Raw genomic sequence first — 26,635 nt, 5'->3', positions numbered from 1 at the left:
GTGTTGGCATTGGATATATGAAGGTGCGCCCCCACATGGCTGATTTGTGGCAGATTTTCCGCATCTGAAAAATCCACAGCACACAGATTTTGATGCTGATACGCCGCAGATTTCACCCCTTGTATTGAAATGAATGTGGATTTTGATGCATACTTTGGTTAAGTTTGCCAGCTGGTCGGTTGATCAGCGGCCCAGCCAGTAATTAAGTCCAAAGGACGGTGCTGGTGCTTATTTTTTACTGGCCATATTAATGGCCCCCAAAAAATATTAGTCAGCTTAGAACAGGGCCCGCAGCATCTAGTATGTCATTCTCTATGTCTCTTTAGCTCCCATCCGGCCACCATAATCAGAGTTGTGACCCCTGGCGTCTCCTCCCCTTGTCTGTGTTCCTGCATGTCCTGTATGCATTGCAGACACTGGGAGGAGAGGTCAAGGGTTACAGATTTGATTATGGCGGCCGGACGGGAGCTAGAGACAGAGAGAGGGACCTACTAGATGCTAAGGGATTGATGCCCGGCCGCAGGTTCAGGGTGTGGGGAGCACAGAGAGGGCCCTATTACAATTGGGGCCACTACTTGGGGCATTATTACTACCAGGCATACAACTGGATGCATAATTGCTATTGGGACCACTACTGGAGGCACTATTACTATTGGGGCTACAACTGGGGGCACTATTATTATTGAGGCCACTACTGGGGGCACTATTACTATTGGAGCCACAACTGAGTGCACAATTACTATTGAGGCTACAACTGGGGGTACTATTAGTGTTGGGGCCACTACTTTGAGCAGTATTACAATTGGGCCCACTACTGGGGGCAACATTACCATTGGGGCCACTATTAGTATTAGGGCCACTACTGGGTACACTATTATTAGTGGGGCCATTGAGGGGGCACAGTTACTATTGGAGCCACTATTAGTATTAGGGCCATTACTGGGTACACTTTTACTAGTGGGGCCATTAAGGGGGCACAGTTACTATTGGGGCCACTACTTGGGGTACTATTACTATTGGGACCAATAGGGAGGGCACAATTACTAGTTACTACAATAACGGAGATAAAAATATATTTTGTGACAAGGGTGGAAACTTCAATTTTGGTGCAGATTTGATGCTGATTTTTCCACAGCAAATCCGCCACATGGGCACATACCCTTAGAGCACCTTCACACTCGGCATAGTCGCTGCGGGCATTCTAACGCTGAAACACCACAGTGGCCAATTCCACACCTAAATGGTGCGGATTTGGCTGTGGCTTTTGAAGGGATCTGCTGCAGGATTTAACCCTCGTATTTCAAGGGTTGAATTCCGCAGCATGAATCTGAAGCATAACTAGACTTGCTGCGGATTTAGAATTAGCAGCGTATTTCTAAAACTCTGCAGGTTTGCTGTGGAAAATCTCCTCCACATGGTTTGTACCATAAATGAAACACACTACAATTATTTTTTCTGACATTTTTCCTCACTTTGGATGCATTTTTTGTGAAGTGAAGCCACCTCAGAAACCTCCTGCTCTGACCCTGAAGACAACGGAGAAGGATATTACAGGATATAAATATTAGGTTAAGTGTCAATCCTGGTATATAGGCAGGTAGGAACTATTAGGGGTTGATCCAGGGAACAGTCTGATTGCCATTAGGGAGTCGGGAAGGAATTTTTCCCCCAAAAGGGCTAATTGGCTTCTGGCCTTGGGTTTTTTTGCCTTCCTCTGGATCAACACAGTAGGATAGACAGGCTGGACTAGATGGACAATGTCTTCATTCGGCCTTACATACTATGTTACTATGTTAACGTGGGCCAGACGATCAGCTGACTGCCGGGGATCCCAAGTGGCAGCTTCCTGGCAATTAATTATTGATGGCCTATCCTCAGGATAGGTCATCAATAGAATTTACCCAGAAAACCGCTTTAATGTTATGGCTGATTAGTGTATATGGGGCAATCCGTGAAATGGAGACTTTGCATTGTGGTTTTGGAAGTAAAAGCCTGATGTCTCCTTTTCGATGGGAATACAATAAAGAAGGGTCATACAAGGAGAGAAACAAAAACGCCGGTAATTAGATGTCTGTTTTTAACTTGATGGAACGTGATAACAGGTTGTACTTTAGGGGAGGTTTTTGCTTTTGGAAACATACACATGCTGCTCAAAGTGTCATCTCAAATGGACCATGAAAAAATATAATAGAGTGTGCGGCTGCATATACACTTACAGGCAAAATAGGTGCATTTCCACATTAAAAAAACAACATACAAAGCATCAAAACTACAGAAAATTACCCAGTGTAAATGAAATTTTAACTTCCAAGTAGCAAATAGCTGTAGGAAATAATATCACTAAAACCCATTTGGCCATACGTACAACAGTAATTATGGTGACATAAAACCTGACTTGTCCAATCGAAGAACGAGGCAGACATCTGCGGTTAGAACTGATGGCTAAGGGCATTTGGCTACGTAAAACCCAATGTCATTTCCAAATAAGACGTTGGTCATCCCGTATCATCCATTATATGCAAACCTGAATGTCTGCATCTCCGTGGTGATCTACTGATATTTAATTGAAGTCAACTAAAATGCTAGATCACACCATGTACTCCAAATGGTCTTAAATGGTCCTCCGAGCACCTCAAGATTCAAGATCTTGACCAGAGCTACGACATTCTTCTACCAACTGCTAAGACTTGGCATATCTCGTCATAGCTGTCTGTAGAGAGGTCCAGCCACACTGGGGCATGATGAAGCAGGGAATGTTTAACCACATGTAGAATACTTGCAGGAAAGGTGGTCTTCTGTAGGAGTGGTCCTCTCGAACAAGAGCGGCAATATATAGGATGATTCAAAAGTCAGGGCCACCCGGAATATCTTCTGAACAAAAAGAGATACAAGTAGGAAACTTGGTAGAACACTTACACATCATCTACACAGGTCGACTGTTGTCTAAACGTGTGCAAGAGCGGTGATGTCCCTGCTAGTTGTTCAGGCAGATCATCGCTGAGAATTCCTTACTTCTCTCTAACTTTTCGCTCCGTGCTTCACATTCTAAAATGTGAACTAATTTTGTACAAAAATCGTTTCGTGTAAATAGTCCTTAAAGGAGCTGTCCAATTAGAGACAATCCCTCATAGGCCCTAATAGAATATCAACATGGGTTGTGTTTTTGGCACAAGTCCTTTAATTCTATCCTATATAATGTATCCATGGGCTAACTGAATAGGACTCCCCATAGGGCAGTTCTGTCCACCAATGTCATCTGTTCCTGTGACCCGTGCTGTTAATGGGATTAGTCTATGTTTAAAAGGGCTGTTCTCTCTAGACAGACCGCTCTCTAAATGAGGCCAAGCTGTTGATCGCTAAAGATCTGGCAGCCGAAATCAAAGATTTGCTGTTATGACCAAGGAGAAGCTGCATGGTACCAATAGAACCATAAATGGGTAAATATGTAAAAGATAGTAGCTCCAAGTCCTCAAAAGTAGGAGACACTCTTTAAAAGAGGGCTAGGATAATTGGGGACTCTCTAAAAGAGTGGCATGTTTTCTAATTGTACAACCTCATTAATCCTATTCACATGTGGTCCCCTCATGCAGGTGTAATTTGCCACCAGCTCTCCAGGTAAATACTAATGATCACCCAATTATTCTCATGATTTGTAGTAGTCGCTCACCTACCCACTTGTGGTAATACGCTCCAGTCTTCAAGCATCTGCTGAAGAATCTCAAAACTAATCATGAATACCCTATCTAAACAGGTCATGCAAATCATCTCAGATTGGCATGGAATTGGATAAACCTCGAGGACTGATAAAGCAATGGATCTATGTTATGGAAAATGTATAATCTTAGATAGTACTAAAACATTGTAACATAGTATGTTAGGCTGAAAGGAGACAATGTCCATCTAGTTCAGCCTGTTTCCACCTGCCCTTGTTGATCCAGAGGAAGGCAAAAAAACCAAACAATGAGGCAGAAGCTGATTTAGCCCATTTGGGGGGAAAGATTTCTTCCCGACTCCATAATGGCAGTCAACTTAATCGCTGGATCAGCGTTTTATAGTTCCTACCTGACTCCCCACTGGTTATTTAATGTCTATATCCTATAATATCATAGCACTCTAGAAAGACATCTAGTCCCCTCTTAAACTCCTCTACCAATTTTGCCATCACCACGTCTTCAGGCAGAGAGTTCCATAGTCTCACTGCTCTTACAGTAAAGAACCCCTTTCTATGTTGGTGATAAAAACCTTTCTTCTAGACGTAGCGGATTCCCTCTTGTTACCCTCGCAGTCCTGGGAATAAACAGAGACCCCTGTCTAATAGCACATTGGACATCCTTTGGCCTTTAGAACAGCAACAATTTTTGTTATGGTGTCCATTCACAGGCATCAGAGGACCCGTTTATTTCCCCAAAAAAATCCCCACAGTGTCACTCCTACAGCCTGAACAAGAAGGGTTCATCCATTCATGCTGCTTGTGCCAAATTCTGACCTCCAATCAGCATGGAGCAAAAACAAAATCTGGATTTATCCGATCAGGTGATGTAAAACTACACCGTGATCTAACTTTTGCACTCTTCTGCCCAGTCGAGTCTCGCCTTTCTGTTTCTCTTAGACAGCAATGGCCCCATAGCTCATCCGTGCTAAACAATGATGAGTTGTGCATTATGACGCATTAGTTGGAGCACCAGCATTGTATTTAACTGTTATTTGCTTCACTGTACACCGCCTGGTTATCAAAAAGGATTCTTGACCGCCTCATCTGACACCTCTCGTCAACTAGTTGCTTCCGTCCCCTTTTGCTGCATGTTTCCCTTGATCACACCATTTTCAGTATACTCTCCACACTGTTGCATGCGAAAACCCTATATGGTTGGCCGTCTATGAAATCCCGGCCCCAGCTAGTCCAACACCGATGACCAGGCCTCTTTAGAATTCTCTCAGATCGATGGATTTCCCATCTAATGTAGAGTCGCACCGAAACTGATCCACGGAAAAGTTGATCACGTGATTTTACGAGCATTTCGGGGTCATGGGTCTAATTTCCATAGAGGGAAGCTCAACTGTGAAAGGGCGAGGGGCTCTCATAACATGGCCATTTGGTGTATAAATGTATGAGCTAGTAGACCGAAGAGGTAAATGGTGACATGAACAAGCCACTGGTTACATTACTCAACAACGTCCGTATGTGATAAAATACCAAGGCTTATGTTAGTGCGGATGGAGATGACGAGCGGCTGCTGAGCGCTCTCCACTCCACATAGGACATCCTGTTCTGCGCCGCACGCAGCATAATGGACCTAAATGCTGACAACCAGTCTGGTCTACTTTGCATTAAGATGTAAACACTCTTCATGGCCAGTGTCACGCCGGCTGGATACTACCTGAGGCAATGTGAATGGCTGGATGTTGCATTATTAATGACCCAACACACTAATATCCTACTGCAGGGATTTACCGCAGAAATGAGTGCTTCTTAGACAGCATTAAAACACCAACATGCTTACTTGGGATGTCTGATGAAACAGAAGATCCAAAGGTCCAGCATCAGTCTGCTCCATCAGTGTTTCCATAGACTGACGTCTATATCTATAGCCCACTTTATTTCAGACCTTTGCAGTAGAAGATTTATGGTCACATTGGATTTTTTAGTGCCAGGTAATGTAAAACCATTACCCTTACATATCTTAATCCTGAGTTACAGGCTGTAGTTCCATCCAGAGCTGCATTGAAAATTCTGCAGGCTTCAGAGCTGAAATCTCCAAGCATTCCTACTAAAATTAACTTGGTTATGGGACAGGTTTTTTAAAATTATAAGTCCAGATGTGTTAAAATATCAAAAGCATGCAGAATTACTCAACCTCTGCAGCCCCATGGTCTTCCTGGTCTTCGTTGAGGAACGTCTACCATCTGACCGCTACAGCTAATCAGAGGCCACACTGGTCAGATGCTGTTGTTCTGGCATCACCACTCAGATGCTGCGAGACATGTTCCAGGAGAATGGCACCTGACTGCTGCGGCCCTTGATACATAAGAAGACAGGGAGGATAGTGGGGCTGCAGAAGTGGATTGCTGGGACAGAGGATGGGTAATTACTCCTGCTTTTGTTATTTTAACACATAATTAAAAAATCATCCAGCAACCAGACCCCTTTTTAATGTATGCACTGAACTTCTTCTTGTGATTCACATTTACATAAAGTCCCTTTTATATCAAGTGATGATAGTAATCTGATATAGAAATTTGGACCCAATTTCAGTAGATGGAGACTTGAATTAATGTAGCTTTTTGCTTTATTGCTGAAAGAAAAATGAGCATGACCGCTATAATAAATTCAATATGTTACCGAAACTTGGAATTACAAACTGCTTTTGTGTCCGTAGCAGGAGGTTGGTAGTAATGCAGTACTGTGATTACAGCAGCCTCTGCACTGAATCAAGTACTGTGAAACAGTGAACTAAAAGAGGGATGAGGAGGGGAAATATAATGTGAGGTACATTAGCAGAATGAGCCTGGTGACTGGGCTGAAGCTCCACTATATTTGTAGCATAGTAGATAATAACAACCTCCCGTTAATGAATTAGGAAGGAGAAATAAGCAGCACACTTAGCTGTACTTTGAAGAGAAAGGCAGCACAAGAGCATCTAAGAGCACCATGAAGTTTTTCACACTGGAGGTATACTATAAGGTTACTTCTATATATCAACTAAACATTGGTGGTGAAAGGTAGACCTACATATAGAAAATATATCGCTTACGTACCTGTTTTCTACCACTTCAAACATAAAGCATGACTGGTCTTAACTAGTCATGCAATCTGTGCAGTCACACAAGGCACATGCCACCAGCTTATAAGGGGGACACCAGGCGGATGCAGGCTGCGGGCAGTCACTCCCCGTAGAGCTGTCTGGTTTGTGGAGCTACATGAATCATCCTCTCCGATGTTCCGAGATGCCGCTGTCAGCCCATCAGCACCCCTGAAACACAATCACTTAGATCTGCTACTATATTTATGTTATGAGCTTGATTCTGAGGCTTTATTTATATTATAAGCATTATTCTGGTATTGTACATAAGTACTGACTTTGGTTTGTGCTGTGTTTATGCTATAGGTTTGGTTTTGGTGCTGTATTTATATCATAAGCTTGGTTTTGGTGCTGTATTTATGTACTCAGCTTAGTTCTGGTGCTGTATTTATGTTATGAACTTGGTTCTGGTACTTGTTCTGCTATATTTATATTATAAGCTTGGTTCTGCATTTATTTTATGTGCTTGATTCTGGTGCTGTATTTATGTACTAACCTTGGTTCTGGTGCTGTATTTATTCTATGAACTCGATTCTGGCACTTGTTCTACTGTATTTATGTACTGAGCTTTGTTATGGTGTTGTATTTATGTTATGAGCTTGATTAGAGGCTGTATTTATGTTATGAGCTTGGTTCTGGTACCATACATATCCACTGAACTGTTCTGGTGAGAATATGATGCAATACATTTTTTTTTAGGATGGCAGGCGCCGAAAAAAATCCACACAGGGTGCCATCTAACCTAAGGTCGGCACTGATGCAATGTACTATCTTATTAGGGGTCTTGACTCTAATGACCAAGCAATGCTATAGTGTAATTCCATTAGGTCACTAACAATGCCTTGATTCCTCCGCCAGGTTTGAGTCGAGCGGCTCTTCCGTTTGGACTGATGCGGCGTGAGCTGGCATGTGAAGGATATCCCATTGAACTCCGGTGCCCAGGCAGTGATGTCATCATGGTGGAAAACGCAAACTATGGACGGACGGACGACAAGATTTGTGACGCTGACCCCTTCCAGATGGAGAATGTGCAGTGTTACCTGCCAGACGCGTTCAAGATCATGTCGCAGAGGTGGGTGTTGTAATGTCATCTTCTATATGTGCCTATATGTAGAGGGACGCCAGAGCTAGATGGCTACTGGAGTGGCATGATGGAGCTTTCCTTAACTTCTACGTGACCCTAGATGCAACTCTTGAGTCACAATGGGGTACGGCATTACTAGACAGAGGTAATTGTCATACAGTATGCACTGCGCCCTGCTGCTTTAATATAACATATTACATTACATATATTGCACTTTTTGTATATTCTTCTGGTTTTGGATACAAGAACATCACGTGCTTTCTCCAGTAATGGCCTTTAATACAAGCATGCTTCCATGTTATAATAGTAGTCTGCCAATTCTCACCGTTCTCTGCTCCGTGTGAACAATACCATGGCCGATGTATAATTAACTTAGGTGAATGATCCCTTGCAAATAGCTTGTGCGTGCACTTACATGAAAAGTGCTTGGCGTTCCTACAATAAGCATCTATCGGATCTGCAGCCCCATTGTTCCGCTGCTGACTGGTCAGCCTAGAGACCTCGGGGCACTGGGGCGTGGAGTAAGGAGCCTTTTCATCTACGCTGAGAGATAACAACAATAATCCTTATTTATATTGTGCCAACATATTCCGCAACGCTTACAAAACAGGGGAGAACAGAAACAAAAAACAAAGATACAAAAAACACGGTTACATAGTAATCAGTTAATGGATACAGTAGGGGTGAGGGTCCTGCTCCAACGAGCTTACAAACTACGAATAATGGGTGATACAGAAGGTAAAGGGGCTGGAGATGTGCACTGTATGGCGGGTGGAGAGTGAGGGATGCTATACACACAGATAATGGTCAGACAGAATTGGTGTGACTGCCGGGGGCGGTTGATGGTGGCTAGCAGGGATTGCAGTCAGTAGGTCAGGGAGCATGTTATCAGGCGGAGTACAGAGGGGTTTGTTTAGGGAACGCGGTATTCCTCCCTGAAGAGGCGCGTTTTTAGGGCACGCCTGAAGTTGTGCGAGTCAGTGATTGCCCCGATAGTTTTGGGTAGCGCGTTCCAGAGGACTGGTGCTGCTCTGGAGAAGTCTTGGAGATGGAAAAGAGAGGTTCGAATTAAAGCAGCACTCAGTCTGATTTTGGAGGGCTCTCGCCAACAGGCGATTTTACCGTGGATATGAGGATTTTTGTTTTTAATAGGGGAAACCTTGCATCGCATTGCACTGCGTGCACCTAGTATGATGCTCCCGCCATTGAATACAATGGGAGATGCAGTGTGAGAGCACGCACAAACATAGAAAACGCCACAATTTGTTTCCCGCATCACAATACCTTAAAACATCGCTCATGTGTATGACCCCATTCAAAAGAAAGTGGTTCATATTTGTACGACATCTCCTCGCCTGTGTGAAGGCAGACTAAATGATGCAGAATTCCGCTGAGGACATTATGCAGCATTGACACTATGTGTGAAGGCACCCTCATAATCTGGGATGGGCGTCTGTTCCCGTAGAAAACACCGTCCATAGCATGCTATGAAAAAGCATTCTTTCCTGCACACGAGCGGAAAATCAATTAAGCGCTACGGAATATGTTGGCACTATACAAATAAAGCTTATTATTATTATTTTCCGCACGCGGAGGAAAAATCGCAGCATGCTCTATTCTAGTGCGGTTTCTGCATGGACAGCTAACATTGCGGACAGGTTGCAGCTTCCGTGTAATCGCCCAGTGACAACGCGGGAAAATCTGTGTTCGGAATTTCCAACGGTGAGCTGTCTGAGCCATTCACAGCACAGACAATGAAGACTACTGTCAGGTACGTGGGGTCATCGGTCGGGATCCCGCATCCAGAATTCGACCCTGTCATGTGCAAAGGGGCCTTAGGACACGTTTACACGCGGCAGATTTGCAGCGGATTTTCAGATCCTCTTTAGATTAATGGGTGAATTGCACCAAAATCCACAGCAAATTCTGCCCCGTGCGAACATTACCTTACAGTCCGGGGCTCATATACAAAGTAGGCAGTGGGGCCATAATAAGGTGTACACTCTGTTTATCGTAACGCTACTATGTGCATATCATAGCTGTGTGTCCATTGCAGAAGTGATACTCTGCAGATGACCTCTAGAAACTCTACCGGCGGACTGGAGAGAATATAATAATAATCTTTATTTCTATAGCGCCAACATATTCCGCAGCGCTTTACAAACCAGAGGGTCCGTGTGCAGAATACACACTGCTCAGTATCTCTTTGGCACATGTGGGGTTAACTCCGCTCCTCTCTGATACAGGATAATGGCTGGTGCGAGGCTCGGGAAGTGCGGGTGGTTAGGGATTATTATTCTGTACGGGACACTGGCAAAAATAGCTTGTTGATGTGATGTTATACAGATGTTTTGCAGCGAGAGAACATAGCGCGATGCTCTGCAATTTAGTAACGAGGCAAAGTGTTCCGTTCTCCAATCTTGTACTTAGATGCTGGCCATGATTTTCCATTGCAGAGGTGGAAAGCTCTAGAGGAATCACAGGAGAGCAATGATCTGTGGGGAGAAGGGGGGGCCTGCTCCTAAAGCAAGGGAGAGATAAGCTGCAAGGGTGCAATACTCTGCATGGCGTAGAAAAAAGTATGGGGCTCTGAAAATGTTTCTAAGGATATATCTCTATCCGTTGCGGAAAATCCCAGTTAGGGCTTAAACAGATGGGCGTATTGTAGCCCCCCTAATGCAGCCGTGAAAATCACGGCCGCATAACAGGATGAAATGAAAACATTGATTTCAATGGTTTTGTTTCCACTATCGGGATTCTCAGGCGTTAATACTACATGCAGGAATGATGGGGCCGGAGCTGGCTTACCACCACATGCAGGAATGATGGGGCCGGAGCTGGCTTACCACTACATGCAGGAATGATGGGGCCGGAGCTGGCTTACCACTACATGCAGGAATGATGGGGCCGGAGCTGGCTTACCACTACATGCAGGAATGATGGGGCCGGAGCTGGCTTACCACTACATGCAGGAATGATGGGGCCGGAGCTGGCTTACCACTTTTTTTTTTCAAACTCGCACGTACTACCGCAGAGTTTGAACAGTCCGAAAAAAGAACAAAAATCCCCTTTTCACCTTGTGTGGATTTGCAGCAGATTTTACCCGTTCATTGAAGGGGAGAGTCCGCAGTATGTGGTTGAGGTTTCTTGCCATCCTTGCGGCCCGTACTGTAATGTGCTGCGGATTCACAGGGCGACGATCCGCAGCATGTCAGCCACACGTGAACATACATACATGGCATAGGAACATACCCTGATATCACATCGGGATTCTTGCAGCACATAGCAGGATGGCCCCGTATATAGTAACACAGGCTACAGCGCCCGGTATACATGGCACCAGAAAATACTAAAAGTCCTAACATATCTTTTTCTCTCTCGTCTTTCTCTCTCTCTCATCTTTCCCTCCCTCCCTCTCTGTCTCCCTCCCTTCCTTCTCTCTTTCTGTGCTTCTTTCGCGCTCTCTTTCCCTCCCTCCCTTCCTTCCCTCCCTCTTTCGGTCCTTTTTTTTTTCTCTTTCCCTCTCTTTTCTCTATCTCTCTTTCCCTCTCTCATTTCCTCTCTTTTCTTTCTCTCTCTCTTTCCCTCTCTTTTTTCTTTTTCTTTCCCTCTCTTCTTTCTCTCTCTTTCCCTCTCTTCTTTCTCTCTCTTTCCCTCTCTTCTTTCTCTCTCTTTCCCTCTCTTCTTTCTCTCGCTCTTTTCTTTCTCTCTCTTTCCCGCTCTTTTCTTTCTCTCTCTTTCCCTCTCTTTTCTTTCTCTTTCTCTCTTTTTTTCTCTCTTTCCCTCTTTTCTTTCTCTCTCTCTTTTTCTCTCTCTTTCCCTCTCTTTTCTTTCTCTTTTTTCTTTCTTTCTCTTTCCCTTTCTTTTCTTTCTCTCTTGCCCTATTTTCTTTCTCTTTCCCTTTTTTTCTCTCTCTCTTTCCCTCTTTTCTTTCTCTTTTTTTCTCTCTTTCTTTCCCTCTCTTTTCTTTCTCTCTTTCCCTTTTTTCTTTCTCTCTCTTTTCTCTTTCCTTCTTTTCCTATTTTCTTTCTCTCTCTTTCCCTCTCTTTTCTTTCTCTCTCTCTTCTTTCTCTCTCCCCCCCTCTCTCTCTCTTTCCCTCTTTTCTCTCTCTCCCTCTCAACTTTCTCTCTCTTTACCTCTTTTCTCTCTCTCTTTCCCTCTCTTTTCTTTCTCTCGCTCTCTCTTTTCATTCTCTCTCTCTTTCCCTCTCTTTTTTCTCTCTCTTTCCCTCTCTTCTTTCTCTCTCTTTCTCTCTTTCCCTCTTTTCTTTCTCTTTCCGTCTCTTTTCTTTCTCTCTTTCCGTCTCTTTTCTTTCTCTGTGTCCCTCTCTTTTCTCTCTCTTTCCCTCTCTTTTCCTTCTCTCTCTCTTTCCCTCTCTTTTCTTTCCTTCTCTCTCTTTCCCTCTCTTTTCTTTCTCTCTTTCCCTCTTTTCTTTCTCTCTCTTTCTCTCTTTCCCTCTTTTCTTTCTCTTTCCGTCTCTGTTCTTTCTCTCTTTCCGTCTCTTTTCTTTCTCTCTGTCCCTCTCTTTTCTCTCTCTTTCCCTCTCTTTTCTTTCCTTCTCTCTCTTTCCCTTTTTTTTCTTTCTCTCTTTCCCTCTCTCTGTCTCTCTCTGTCTTTTAGGGTATACACACAAACGTTCCGTCTGACTGTGATATGGATGGAACTCGCACGTGAAAAGAACCCATTTTTAATATTAGCAATATTTCTCTTGGACGAAGAGTCCAAGATAGAACAATAGCCGCATGTCCAATTTTTGGGTGATAGCGCTCATTATTTTCTATGGGAGCAAAAAAAAAATTGTATTGCAGTCGTATCTAAATGTGAGTTTCATGCGAGGGCGACTTGTCTATCTTTACTATTGAAACAACGTGCGTGTAAAAAATGCATAGGAAAATCATGTGTGCAGCGATGCAGATTGCTTGCAAAACGCATCTCACTCACATAAAAAATGCATATTTACAAATGCGGTATCGGTCTGAATATCACACCTGCCCGTGTAAATATGGCCTTTGTTTTGTTTCTCTCTTGTACAGAACCAGCATGTTTGGAAAACACCAGCCCAAGGGCTCCTTCATGCGGGCACAATACGCAGAGAATAGGAGCCGTTGCTTTCCATGGGTTCATTCACATTCCCATATTTTACGCACGCATTTCACACACCAAATAAAAGCAGCATGCTCTGCTTTTGTGCACATTTGTGCACCAATGGTCCCATAGAAGTCTATGTGGTGTGCGCAGGGCATGTTCAAACACCCCACAAACACGTCTCGATTTAAATGACTAATTCATTTAATGAATTACAGATGTGTTCTCTGATCGGAATTGCACAACGTATTGTGTGCACCTCCCTCCCCTCTCCCTTTCATAGACTTTTAAGCATACCTTTGGTTTGGAAATGCACACAAAAGTAGAGCATGCTGCGTTTTTTTCCCATGCACACAGAATATACGATGGTTTGTGATGCTCTGCAGGTCTTCGTTACGTATCGATCCAGTGCAATTATCACCTGTGGTCATAAAGATTTGTTCCTATCCCTCTGAGAGCAAGCTGGAAGTTGGAACACCTGAGGAGGGTTAACTGTTCTGCAGACTCAGTGAGGAAGGGTCTTCAGCTCTCCCAATAAATAAAGCTTGGAAGTCCAAAGCTTCGAATAGGTCAGTCTCTTAATGAGAAAAGAGAGGTGATACAAAGCTTTGCTAATTTCTGAATAGATAGCGCTGGGGATGCAATGCTCTGCAGATCTCTGAATGAATGCAGCCTGCAGGATTCTGCGTCTCTAAGTAGAACTGGGCAGGGGTGGTGCAATGCTCTGCAGACCTCTGAATGAATGCAGCCTGCAGGATTCTGCGTCTCTAAGTAGAACTGGGCAGGGGTGGTGCAATGCTCTGCAGATCTCTGGATGAATGCAGCCTGCAGGATTCTGCTTCTCTAAGTAGAACTGGGCAGGGGTGGTGCAATGCTCTGCAGATCCCTGGATGAATGCAGCCTGCAGGATTCTGCTTCTCTAAGTAGAACTGAGCAGGGGTGGTGCAATGCTCTGCAGTTCTCTGAATGAATGCAACCTGTTCTCTGAATGAACAATGGCGGGTAGAACAACGCTCCGCAGAGAGACGGGATTTAGAAAAACTCGAATCGAAAGTGTTGGAGGTGCAATGCTCTGCAGGTTTCGGAGCAGATAAAGGAAAATGGTCTCAATCCCTTTATAGGGAAGGGCAGGTAATACAATAGTCTGCAGATCTTTGAAGCCATGCAAGCCGATGGTATGTTGTGACAGTCTATGCGCAGCAGAGAAGCTTGCACGTCTTATTCAGCAGGCGGTGAAGGGGTTAATAGTACGTTGCCCTCCAGATCTGTGATATTCTCCTGACGCCGCAGTTTAATGGCACCTGATCGCAGCTGATGCAACTGCGGAGGCCCCCCTGACACGCAACCATGCTGTGTACACATTCTGATAGACCAACACAATAACACATACAGCCGCCTCCAGGGCCGCAGATACTGCTCAGGCTGGAACTACTACTCTCAGCATCCCATTCTACAGACCACAATGCATGCTGGGTGCTTTCAGCTCTGTAATGGTCCGAGATCTGCCGGCGGCTTGGCCTGGTCAGTATAAAGCTGCCCTGATCTGCAGCGACTCCCGGCACGGACATGAGTGATGCTGCAGATGTAATGTCCTGACCTTTATTCAGGCCCATACAATGTCTTTACATCCAGTGTGCGGAAGGAAAGGTCTCCGCTAGACAGCGAACAACATCTACAGAATAGGGCACGGCGCTCCGGACACCTCTCCGACGCGGGGAGGAAGCTGGCCGACACACAGGGCACCCGCCTCGCCCGCATTACTCTCTGTGGCTGGATGTTGGGATAATGTCATGATTTGGCCTCTACATGGCAATATCTACGTCGGGATGGACATTGTCTACATTCAGCCTTACATACTATGTTACTATGAGTACTGGTGACACACATCACATCCCAGCATTCACAGTGTGAAGGATCGGACCGTCTACAAGCCATGGAGGACCCACCGGTAGGCCAAGGTTCGTGACGTTACAAGATGACTTCCAGCAGGGGACAACCACATCTCCATCTGACTTTGGGACATATTACATAGGGTGGCTTTATACTATCGTCAGAACCGTCGCTTGATAAATCGAATGTAAGCAACAGTTTATGGTCACCCAGTTGGTCATAAATACGACCACCGACTGAGCCATGTACTTGTGAGAATTCGTTCAGAAGTTGCTTTGTTTCAGTTTACCTAAAAATAGTCGCCGGTTGATTAATTATCCACTGATGTGACTGGCCAAGCAGCACTGCGGAACTAGAGAAGAATCAGCCAGGAAGGATAAGGAGAGAGGAACTGTCAACATTCCATTTTTGGGGTGTCTTACTGTTCCCCTCCAGTGCTCCTGTTGTCACTTTATTTGCACCAGAAATAAGTGAAATTGACTCACAATCAGTTCTGCTTCCTAACTACACAGATTGATATCCCTGAAGCTTAAAGGGGTTGTCCCGCGCCGAAACGGGTTTTTTTTTTTTTCAACCCCCCCCCCGTTCGGCGCGAGACAACCCCGATGCAGGGACGTACAGAAAGCTTACCGGAGCGCTTACCTTAATCCCCGCGCTCCGGTGACTTCTATACTTACCTGTGAAGATGGCCGCCGGGAACCTCTTCCTCCGTGGACCGCAGCTCTTCTGTGCGGTCCATTGCCGATTCCAGCCTCCTGATTGGCTGGAATCGGCACGTGACGGGGCGGAGCTACACGGAGCTACACGGAGCCCCATAGAGAACAGGAGAAGACCTGGACTGCGCAAGCGCGGCTAATTTGGCCATCAGAGGGCGAAAATTAGTCGGCACCATGGGAACGAGGACGCTAGCAACGGAGCAGGTAAGTAAAAAACTTTTTATAACTTCTGTATGGCTCATAATTAATGCACAATGTATATTACAAAGTGCATTATTATGGCCATACAGAAGTGTATAGACCCACTTGCTGCCGCGGGACAACCCCTTTAACCCTTTCCAATCCACTGACTGACATCTTCCTACATTCTGATTGAAGCTTGTACAGCTCCAATGTCAGAAGAAGTCCGACAGGGTATTCTTACCATTTATTGCCAGCCACTCCGCTGTCGGAGCCTCTCTGGCGCACACACACTGGCTTTAGCCAGCAGATGGCACTGTTGTAAGCAAAAAGAGAAAGCCTTTTAGGAAACCCTGAATCCAAAATTGGAAAGGGTTAAGTGAATTAGAGTTATACTGTAAGGCTGGGTTCTCACATGTCCGATTCCCGGTGGAAATCTTGCGGTTTGGCCACAGCGAAAAACCGCGAGATTTCTGCTGGGAGAAGCGCTGCTTCAAAACCCGCGGCACTTAGCCGTGGGTTTTAAAGCTGTCTGGCTGGTCGCCCTTCCGCTGCGGCCGGCGCTCCCATAAAGGACAGCGTGGCCGCAGCGGGAGAAGAGAAAAAATGAATATGCTGTGGCCGGCGAATCTGCGCCGCAGCGCCGGCTTTGCCACGGCGGATTTGCCGTCCCGTGTGGACGAGATTTCTGAGAAATCTCGTCCACATGGCTGGCTAATCCTGGGATTAGCGGCCACAGGCGGTTATGCCGCGGCGAAATTGCGGACAGAATTTTCGCGGCAAATCCGCCCCGTGTGAACCCAGCCTGATGCTTACGTGTTCTCTTAAAAGGGAGTTGTCCGGGACTTTTACTATTAATGATACTATAGTTGATCTGTTGGGGTCCGCCGTTCAGGATCCCCACCAATCAGCTGATCGATGGGTCCACGGTCAGTGTGGGCAGCAGTGAAAGCAGATAGTGCTACCCATATTGCAGTGACCCTATTTGGTAGTGTAGGCACAGCTCCCACTATATTGAATGGAAGCTGTATCTGTAGCCACTGCAATGTTGACAACACTATCTGCTCCCCATGCTGTCCGCAGTGCTTTCCTGAGCAGCAGACCCCCACCTATCAACTACTTATGACCTATCCTGAGGATAGGTCATTGATAGTAAAAGTCTTTGCAAAAGTCCTGGACAACCCCTTTAATTTTTTAAGCAGCATATAATACATAGACCAATATAAGATACGATCCACCACAATACAAACTATTCTCCTCAGTTACCATTGTTCACAGCATGAGCAATATTGATTCTTGCAGTGAGCAGTCGAGTAAATACTATGATTATAGCTTTTATCGCTAACAATCCAGAAAAAATGTTAAAATGGCTACGGTAAGTGTTGAGACCAAACTTTTAAGTGTCACAGACATGAAGATTATCAACAACCCTCAAACCACACAGATCGTTAGCAACAATCATGGTATCTACAGTATGACCCCTTTATCTGAGCTATCAATTAAATGACATCTTCAGCTCTGCTACATCTGCAGCTGTAGGTTGGGCTCTCAGAGTGATCTGTAAAAATATTTGCATCTCATAGACGTTTAGGCAAATGGCTAATAGAAGGGCTTGCATGATTTTCATAGAAAATTGGGGGAGAGAAAAAAAACAAAAAAGGGAGGATGTATCAATGTATTTGATCCAGTTTTTTGGTATAAACTGGGCCACAAATTGTTGCAAATCATCACTTGCATCAAAATGGTGCAAAAGTGTTGACAAAGAGTTGAATAAGTGGGCGCGCCTTAACGGAAGGATCAGAAGGGGTGTCGTCTCTACTTAAGTAGAGCACCCAGGAGGGTTGTGAAGACACCTAGGAGGTGAGTAAGGAGACTTGTAAGGCCATGCATGCTCCTCTGGTTAATATATGCAAATAAGGAAGATGGAACAATAGCTCTGTAGCGCCACCTATTGGATGGCAGAATTCCTTCAAACCAATGTACGACTCTTTAAACAAGTCTTTAACACAATGATTGAAAATTGAAAACCAAGCCAGAATGCATACACAGACAGCTGTTTCAGGGTGTTTGCCCCTCATCAGTGTGCAGTAGGTTTCTGGCTTCGCTGGTGAGAGGCCTGTGACGTGGTCTCTCCTTAAGGCTATACAATACATACGTACATAGTTATACTAGCAGTATAAAGTAGTGATCTCGTGAAAAACGTTATTCCCTATCTGCAGAATAGGACATAGCTATCTGAATGGTGTAGGTCAGACCACTAGGACCCCTACGGATTACAAGTAAAGGGTTGACAAACGTCCCAGAATGAATGGAGTGGTGGTCATGTGTGCACACTATCACTCCATTAATTTCAGTGGGACACCCAGAGATAGCCAAGCTCTTGTACTTAGCTATGTCCATCAGTTCCATTGCGAAGAATAGAGCAGTAGTACGTACTGTATGTGTGACTACTACTTTGTCCATTCAGGGATGCTCTGGATCATATGGACCCCCACTAAGATGTAGCAATTTCTGCAGAAAACAGACAGCTCCATTCCAATAAGAAGTTTGCCTGCAATACGAACTTTACCTGTAATACCAAGCTTGGCCACTACAGTGAGAATGGAGCTGTTTGCTTCCTGCAGTAATTAGCAGGAACAGCTAATCAGCACGTATCTAATATTGATGGTCTATCCTAACAACAGTTTACACCTGGACAACCCCTTTAAAACCTTTTGCATTAACATTTTCCATGAGTCACAATAGGTAATATTTTTATGTAAGAGCCATATTTCCAGTTGGACGGGTATAGGTATGCGTAACTAAATGGCAGCCTGGATTGGTGGCGGCTCTCAACATCATCAAATACAATTTGTTACCTTTCCAGCTCATAGCTCAGGACTTCCATTCTTTACCAGGAGTGCAGGGGTTAATAGCACTTATTTTCTGAAAACAAGTTTTTGTTGTTTAAAATGAGAGGTCTGCCATTTCTGGGAGATGCTCGATTACTCTATCCGAAAAATCAATGTTTCCTCTGAATTAGGTCACAGCTGGTGGCACTGTCGCATTGTTGTCTATGGAAAGTGTCTGCAAGCGGCAGCGGCAAGTGGAGGTACTGCAGTAACCGAAGTAACTTTAAATTACATTGTAATTTGAAGAAGCTATCTTCCAGAAACCCCAGAACCTCATTTTTAACCATTAGAAACAATTCTGCAGCATACTAGGAGGCACGGTAATACTTGTAAGTGATGGAATGAAATTCCATGTTCTACAGCTGACATTATGGCTTTGTGCACCACTGCTGCATGAATAAAAAGTGCAGCGCCCCCCTCCATTGGAGCGCTTCCTTTTTTTCTTAAAGAGAATATGTACTGCATATTTAGCTAAAACATATCTTTTATCGTAGTCAGAGACACAGCTCTACATTCCTTGCACAGTCATAGATTTAACACATAGCATTTTAGCTTCCTGCAGCCACCACTAGAGGGAGCTTAAGAGCTTATTGCATACTGTTTATACTTGGAACTAAGTGGTATGATAATATTATGCAATAAGTACCTAAGCTCCCTCTAGTGGTGGCTGCAAGTAGCAGAATGTTATGCTTTAACTTTTTCCTATCCAATAACATTTTCAGACCTGCCCATTCAGATCCTAATGATTTTGCCTGAAAAAATGTTAAAAACACATGTTTTTCAAAATCAATAGCATAAACAATAAGAAAAGCTGTATATTTTGTTGCATAATGTAAGATTTTGACATAAAAAACGACTAGAATTCAGTTTTTAAAATGGCAAGTATCAGGGGACTTAAAAAGGTTTAATCAATATATACAGGTGAAATTATTTTTATTAACCCTCCCTTGCAGAATCATGCAGCATAAATGACACAATCTATTTTTTCTGCGGGCCGGTACGGTTACAACGATATCAAAATTCTTGTTTTTTTTTAGGTTTTTCCACTTTTCTGCAATAAAAACCCTTTTTTTTGGAAATCTTTTTTTTTCCTAAATCGCTGCATTCAAAGTCCTGTAACGTTTTTTATTTTTCTATGTACGGAGCTCTGTGGGGGCTTATTTTTTGCGAGACAAGTTGTAGTTTTTTTATTGCTACTATTTTAGGGTACATACGGCTTTTTTATCACTTTTATTGCGTTTTTAGGGAGTCAAAATACAAACGTTTGCCTCATATTTTTAGCGTTTTTTTACGCTTTTTTCCGTGCAGAAGAAAAAGCATGTGAAACTTATTGTACGCGTTATATTTTTTTTATGCCAATATGAGAAAAAGCACAAAAAAAGGGGTTTTTTTTACATTTTTTTTAAATTTTTCTTTTTTGTACATTTTTATTGTCTTTTTTTTTTACACTGTTTGCATCACTCTGAGGGACTTGCAGCACAGCACTGATAAGCGCTGTTATAAGGCATTGCAGGACTGCTGTCCTGCAATGCCTTATTGCTTATACAGCAATGACAGGCAATGGCAATACAGGATGCCGGTATCTGGCATCCTGTTGCCATGGCAACCAGCCGGGCTGTCTGCGATCATATCGCGAGAGCCCGGCAACTTCACAGAGGGAGCGCGCTCTCTCTGTGAACCCTTCCCATGCCGCGATCAACATAGATCGCGGCAGGGAAGGGGTTAACAGCGGGGGGGGGGGGGGGGCGTATCTCCAACGCACCCCCGCTGTTGCAGTGGGAGGCCGGCTCTTGCTGACAACCGTCTCCAACTCCTGGATAGCGCGAGATCGCTTATGATCCCCGCGCTATCCCCAGGACGTCAATTTACACCCTGTTGCGGGAAGTACCCCGCTACCAGAACGTAAACCTATGCCCTGGAGCGGGAAGGGGTTAAAACCACTTGTTTGAGTGATCTTTTGGCTGATAGTAACCTTAGAAATTTGACCAAGTCAAGAGAGTGATCCAAAAAGTTTGAGACAAAAGATCATTGCTTTGCAAACATCTTGGGTGGGAGCACTGTCAGATGCCGGGGTCCGGCTATGTATCACGCCTGCAGCAGCTCATAACACAAAAGGTTCTCTACAAAGGGGTTGACCTATTCTGAGACCGCAGCAGTCATTAAGTGGCATTTTGTAGTGGATTTGGAGAAACCTCGTTATATTAGTTGTGTTGAGCCATTTAAATTGTTTGATTGTTTTTTGCAAACAGCTGAAAGTTTGTAAATGTTGGCAAATAAACCTAATTTGCCATGTGGGTTCAATAATTGTGATTGCAACTGTATGCAGGGGATTTGGAGCTCTGTATCAGAAAATATTCGGACTGGTAGAGGGATATATCAAGAAAATAATCCACTTAGGATTTTTAGCTAAAATGAAAATTGTATTCGTAGATGGACATTTAGCATCAGGCCAATTACTTGAAGCCCTCCATAGTGGTGCCAGTAGTAACAGTGACCCACATAGTGGCCCCAGTAGTAATATTTACCCCACTCCCCCCCCCCCCCCCCCCCATAGTGCCTTCAGTAGTAAGTACCCCTTTAGCGGTACCTACAATAGTAATAGTGCCCATAGTAGTAATAGTGTTCCCTATAGTGGCACCAGTAGTAATAGTGACCCCCATTGTGACCCCAGTAGTAAGTGTCCTCTATATTAGTGGCCACAGTAGTAATAATGTCCCTCATAGTAGCTCCAATAGTCATAGTGTCTCCTATATTGGCCACAGTGGTAATAAATGACCCCCATAGCAGTTCCAGTAGTAATAGCTTCCCTACAGGCATTCCACTCACCCAACCTGCAGCTCTGGTTCAATGGTGGCAGTGTGCAGAGTCTGTGACCACTGACCTCTCCCCTCGGCGCCTGCACTGTGTAGCGGACAGCACACGCACACACCGGTGGGGGGTAAGAGAGGTCAGCGGTCACAGACTCTGTACTGCTGCCACTGCTGCCGGACTGGAGCTGCAGGCTGGGTGATGGGAGTGCATGTTAGGTTGCTGCCCGGCCTTTGGGCCCCATAAAGTGATGTGGCTGACCAGATTTGACCCGCGGGCCTTGTTTATGTCATGGGCGCTCTTCAGCTTTTGCATGTTACATAAATGTGATTGTAACAAACCTCAGTTAGAAAAATCAGCGTGTATGCTTAAAGAAGTTCAGCAAGAGGAGAGATAAGTCAGGTGGACAGAGGAGAGGAGAAAAGCCATCGTAGTGCCCTGTTACACAGAACGACTGTCGTTCCTTTTGCCGCTGAATCGAAAAAACAGCAACTGAACAACGGAAATTAATTCACTCATTTTTCGTTCATCGTTCAGTTTTAGCAGACAGAAAAATCAAGCAGGCAACTGTCCATCTATGAACGACTACCTGTCTGCAGTGAATGGAGGCGGGTGGCTCGAAGGGATCGCTGACGCATTCCGACCGCCATTGACTGATCAATATCACTCCTGTGTGAAAGCACAGGAACGATTATCACTGGGATGACTGTCGGGAGCTTAGATTACCCACAGGGATCCAAAGGAAGGCAAAAAAAACCCTATATATTATGAGCCAATTCGCCCTAAAAGTGTGAGGTGGGCATGTGACTGGATCAGTCAGATTTTGCTTTTTGAAACAAAGCGGGGAATTTGGAAACTTATGCACACATTTGCACAGAATTCTGGCAAGAAAACAGTCACAAAGTTTGGTGCCCACCATAACGGCACAGAAGTTTACAACTTTTCATTTTTTGGCCACTCTTGTCATTATTGTGAGAAGAGAAGGGTGTGGCTTAGCGAAAACAGGGATCACCTCCAATGGCCTGAGAGATTTACTATAATTTACACCAAAATTGGAACAAATCTTTGCCGGTTCATATCTGGTGTAGATTTGCTTTTTGTTGGGCATGGACTGTCTAGACATGTGCTAAATTTATTATAACAAATTTGGCGCATTTCACTGCAACGCAGTTTGGATTTGGACAGTCGTATAAAACACCAGTCAAGGTGCATCAAGTCTATGCAGGAATTAACTTAAAGCGACCCTCCCGATCCTGGACAAACAAAGATGGCCGTACCACAACTCTGACTACCTGATGATGCACCCTGTGCATGGTATGCATCAATAGTCTGAAGCCCTACATGCTGCTCCAACTGGACATCACTGGTCCATCAAAGCAGTGTAGTAGACTAATGAGGCATACTAATGCACAGGTAGTCAGAGATGCGGTCGGCCATCTTTGTTTCTCCAGGATCGGACGGTTGCTTTAAACACCACAGCGTGCCCCGCAGAACTTTTGAATCCCACTGACAACTTTTCCATATGGTGCTTTGCATTGCTGTGAAAGCATTTCTGAGAACGTGGTCTAACAAAACCATGAGACTGAATTGTGACTCATATATTAGTCTGCAGCCATCTCTGGGGGGATACAGCCACGGTGGTCTTCTGTGCCACAAAGTGTAAACATACAATACCGTAGTATGAATTCACCCTAAGATTCTTCACCCAATAGGAGGCAATGCCAATCTGCCATGGCACATCCGGTGCCCTTACATATGTGATTACTTACTAATAAGACTGTGGCTAGGTCAATAGCAATCTATGGGAGGTGCATATCACAGCCATGGAGCAGTCTCAGAGGCAGGACATTCATGTAGTAGTGAGTAGCACCATATGGGGATATGTCAGGAGTACATCAGCCGTGTCAGGTTGATTTCAGAGGAGATGGAACAGATTATTCTACATTATTCACATTTCGAAAGAGCTATTTTTGAAGCATGTGTCTTACAGTTGCAATCAAAATAATTCAACCTTCATTACAATTTAAGGTTTTTTTGCCAAATTTACAAACTTTCAGCTGTTTGCAAAAGAAAACCAATCAAAGAAGAACAATTTAAATAACTGATCAAAACTAATATAACAAGTGGTTTCTCTAAATTCAACATAAAATGCCACTTTTACTGACTACTGCCGTCTCAGAATTATTCAACCTCCTGAATAGAAGCCTTCATAAGAGAACACATTTGCAAATCAGTTGTTTCAAGCACGCCTGATGTAACTAATCAAGGGCTTTACTAGTTGTATCAGGTGTGCTTGACATAAAACTCATCAAATACCTGGACTGGCTAGGGCTTTGTTGACTGTGACATTTGATTGCATGTTAGAAATATGGCTAAGTCAGAAGAGTGGTCCTAAAAGTTAAGAGAAGAGGCCAAGAATGTTAGTGAACTGCAGACCGATGCCCATGAGGAATGGACTAAGATTCCTCAGGAGCGCTGTCAAAAGCTGGTGTCTGGCTATGCATCATGTCTGCAGCAGGTCATACCAGCAAAAGGCTCTCTGCTAAATACTAAAGACGCTTGTCATGAAGGGGATGAGTAATTCTGAGGCTGCAGTACTCATTAAAAGTGACATTTTGTGGTGCATTTGCAGAAACCTCTTGTTACATTTCTTGTGTGATGCTACTGAAATTGTTCTTGTTTGTCTTTTTTGCAAACAGCTGAAAGTTTGTAAATTTGGCAAAGAAACCTAATTTGCCAAAATGAATATTGAACAATTTTGATTGCAACTGTATGTATGAATAAACATGTTGGGGATCATTGATCATTGATAAAAACTGGCATGGGCAATATTTTGGGGTGAAAATTGTGCAAAACAAAAAAATTACACGTTTAATGTTTGGACGCCAATTTACTTCCTCTTTCATGTTTATCCGGTCACCTTCTGATTTTGGGCGTCGCTAAAATTAGCACGAAAGTGCAGCTGAACGCTTACCTGGCGTGCAGGGTAAGGTAAAGTCCCCTGGTGCGAGCACCGAGTCATGACTGACTCCTAGGAAGACGTCAGATTGTGACGTTTTCTTGGCAGACTGTTTTTTTGCAGGGTGTTTTGCCATTGCCTTCCCCAGTCATCCTTTACCACCACCACCACCACCCCCTCACCCCAGCACGCTGGGTACCTACTTTACCGACCTCAGAAGGATGGAAGGCTGAGCCAATGTTGATCTGGCTACCTGAATCATGCAGGGATTGAACTCACAACCTTCAGGTCATGAGCGAGAGCTTAGGACTGCATTTCTGCTGCCTTAACACTGCGCCACATGGGGCACACCTGGTGCACATAGTTGACAGTAAAATGCTGCACACTGGCATTGTGTATTACCACATTTTACATGGTTTGGGACATTTCAATCTGTAAGCAGAACATAAATTAAATATATTATTTTGTACTGACAGAGATGTCGGACGAAATGTTCACACACAAAGATTCGGGTGGCGGCGGGGGAGAGCGGTGAGGAACAGGGGGGAGATATCTCTCTCACTCTCCCCCCCCCCCCACTCCCCCATGCTCACTCCCGCAACTCACCACTCTGCCCTGCCGTCACCCGAATCTTTCGAGATGAGCGGGCAGGTACTCGACTAAGGCACTACTCACTTTCTTAGCGAGTACGCTCACTCATCTCTAATCCTAAACCTCAGTGAATGATTTGTTTTCCTATTAGATTGTGCAAACACTCTAGTTGCTACCATGAATACGGTGCACATTTGCTAAAGTTTGGCCTGGACAAAACATTGTGTGGGAGGCCCGCCGCTTCTTTAGAAGAAGGAAAATGCAGAATAAGCTTAGAAACAAAATACCGATTACTGGTGAAATACAATATAGTGGAAGACTAGAAACAAGAGCAAACAATGCTCTATTTAAAACTACCATACAGAGGCCAAATAGTAGTCTTATAGTGCTGAAAGATGGTCCAAATAATGCATGTTTCCCAAATTATATCATATTTCCCAAATAATAGTCAAGTGAGCTGCTGATGCAAAGTAAGACACTTTTATGAAGTACAGAACAAGTACCAGAAGTCTGAGAGAGGTTGGGTACAGCCAAAGAGTGCAGGCCGTGGGTAAACCCGGGAGCCTCCTGGCTGTGGAAGTAGAGTCTCCTCCAGTCAGTTATCTGCTGTACCGCTGAGAGGTGGGAAAACCCCATAAGCAAAGAGAACATGAGTGTATATTTCCCCATGTGGCCCAGAGCCACGGAAGGTCTACCATGTGCTAAAAGAGACTGTAACTTGATCCAGTGCAGTTTTGATAGACCGTTACTGTATTACCAAGGTCCACAGACTGTGTGCCATGTTCAAAAAATGTTGTTGCCAAGTTCGAAGGATTGTACTGCCACCTCACTGCTCAAGCAAAGACTATTAATGGTTACTGCAAAGTGGATTTCCCCATCTCATAACCTACCTGCCTGTGGGGGTCCCACCTACAGGTAAACCAGGTATAACATAAAAGTAAATCATGGCCCTCCTAGGACAGAAGTTATACGATTCATCACTTCTATCCCAAATCCCCAAAACGAGAGGTGTATTTCTTGTCAGATAATGGCCAGCACTACTAGCAGGCCTAGACTGGTAATCTGTCGGGCTGGGCAGATTCCCAGTGGGCCGGTCAATCTGTTGGCCAAGCCTTCACTACACAGTACAAACTGCGTTGATAATACTGCCCTGTATTATTAATGCAGTTACCAAGGGTACAGTGGAGGAAGGACCTGTGATGACATCACATTGTAATGGTCCGATTCTGGATGGGAGTCCCTAGGTTGTAACCAGTGCGGATCGGTAGCAGAGTCGTGGTAAGCCTAGGATGGTGCACAAGTAGTGTCTGTTGTGGTACCGGAGGAGCAGGCAAGTAGCGTAGTTGTGGAAAGCCAAGGTTGGTGGGCAAGTGGTATCGGTCAATAATGGAGAAATAGGAAGGAGGAGAGCTAGGTTACTGTCTGGGAGTGAGTATCCGCGCACTGAGGAAAAGACAGGGCCAGGTTTTTATAGTGTCTCTAATCAGGAGTCAAGGTGGAGTCAAAGCAATAGCTGGATTGCAGGAAACAAGGTTAGGTTTCAGCAGGGGAGAAATCCAAAGGGCTGATGACTCGGTAGGTAGAGCTACTGCCCGGTGGGCAGGGGCTCCTGGGTTCGAGTCCTGACACA

The 26,635-nt window shown here is 44.5% G+C and overlaps 1 protein-coding gene across 1 annotated transcript in view; it reads left to right on the top strand.

The window, feature by feature from the left end:
• Positions 1-26,635, top strand: part of ADGRL1 (adhesion G protein-coupled receptor L1) — a 469,522-nt gene that overhangs the window by 328,572 nt on the left and 114,315 nt on the right. The window contains exon 5 of the mRNA XM_066593211.1: positions 7,659-7,872. Coding sequence (XP_066449308.1) covers positions 7,659-7,872 — 214 coding nt within the window. The remainder of the gene's footprint in view (positions 1-7,658; positions 7,873-26,635) is intronic.

Source organism: Eleutherodactylus coqui, chromosome 2, assembly GCF_035609145.1.
Source record: "Eleutherodactylus coqui strain aEleCoq1 chromosome 2, aEleCoq1.hap1, whole genome shotgun sequence".
Taxonomy (NCBI): Eukaryota; Metazoa; Chordata; class Amphibia; order Anura; family Eleutherodactylidae; genus Eleutherodactylus; species Eleutherodactylus coqui.
This window is presented reverse-complemented; position numbering and strand designations above follow the sequence as displayed.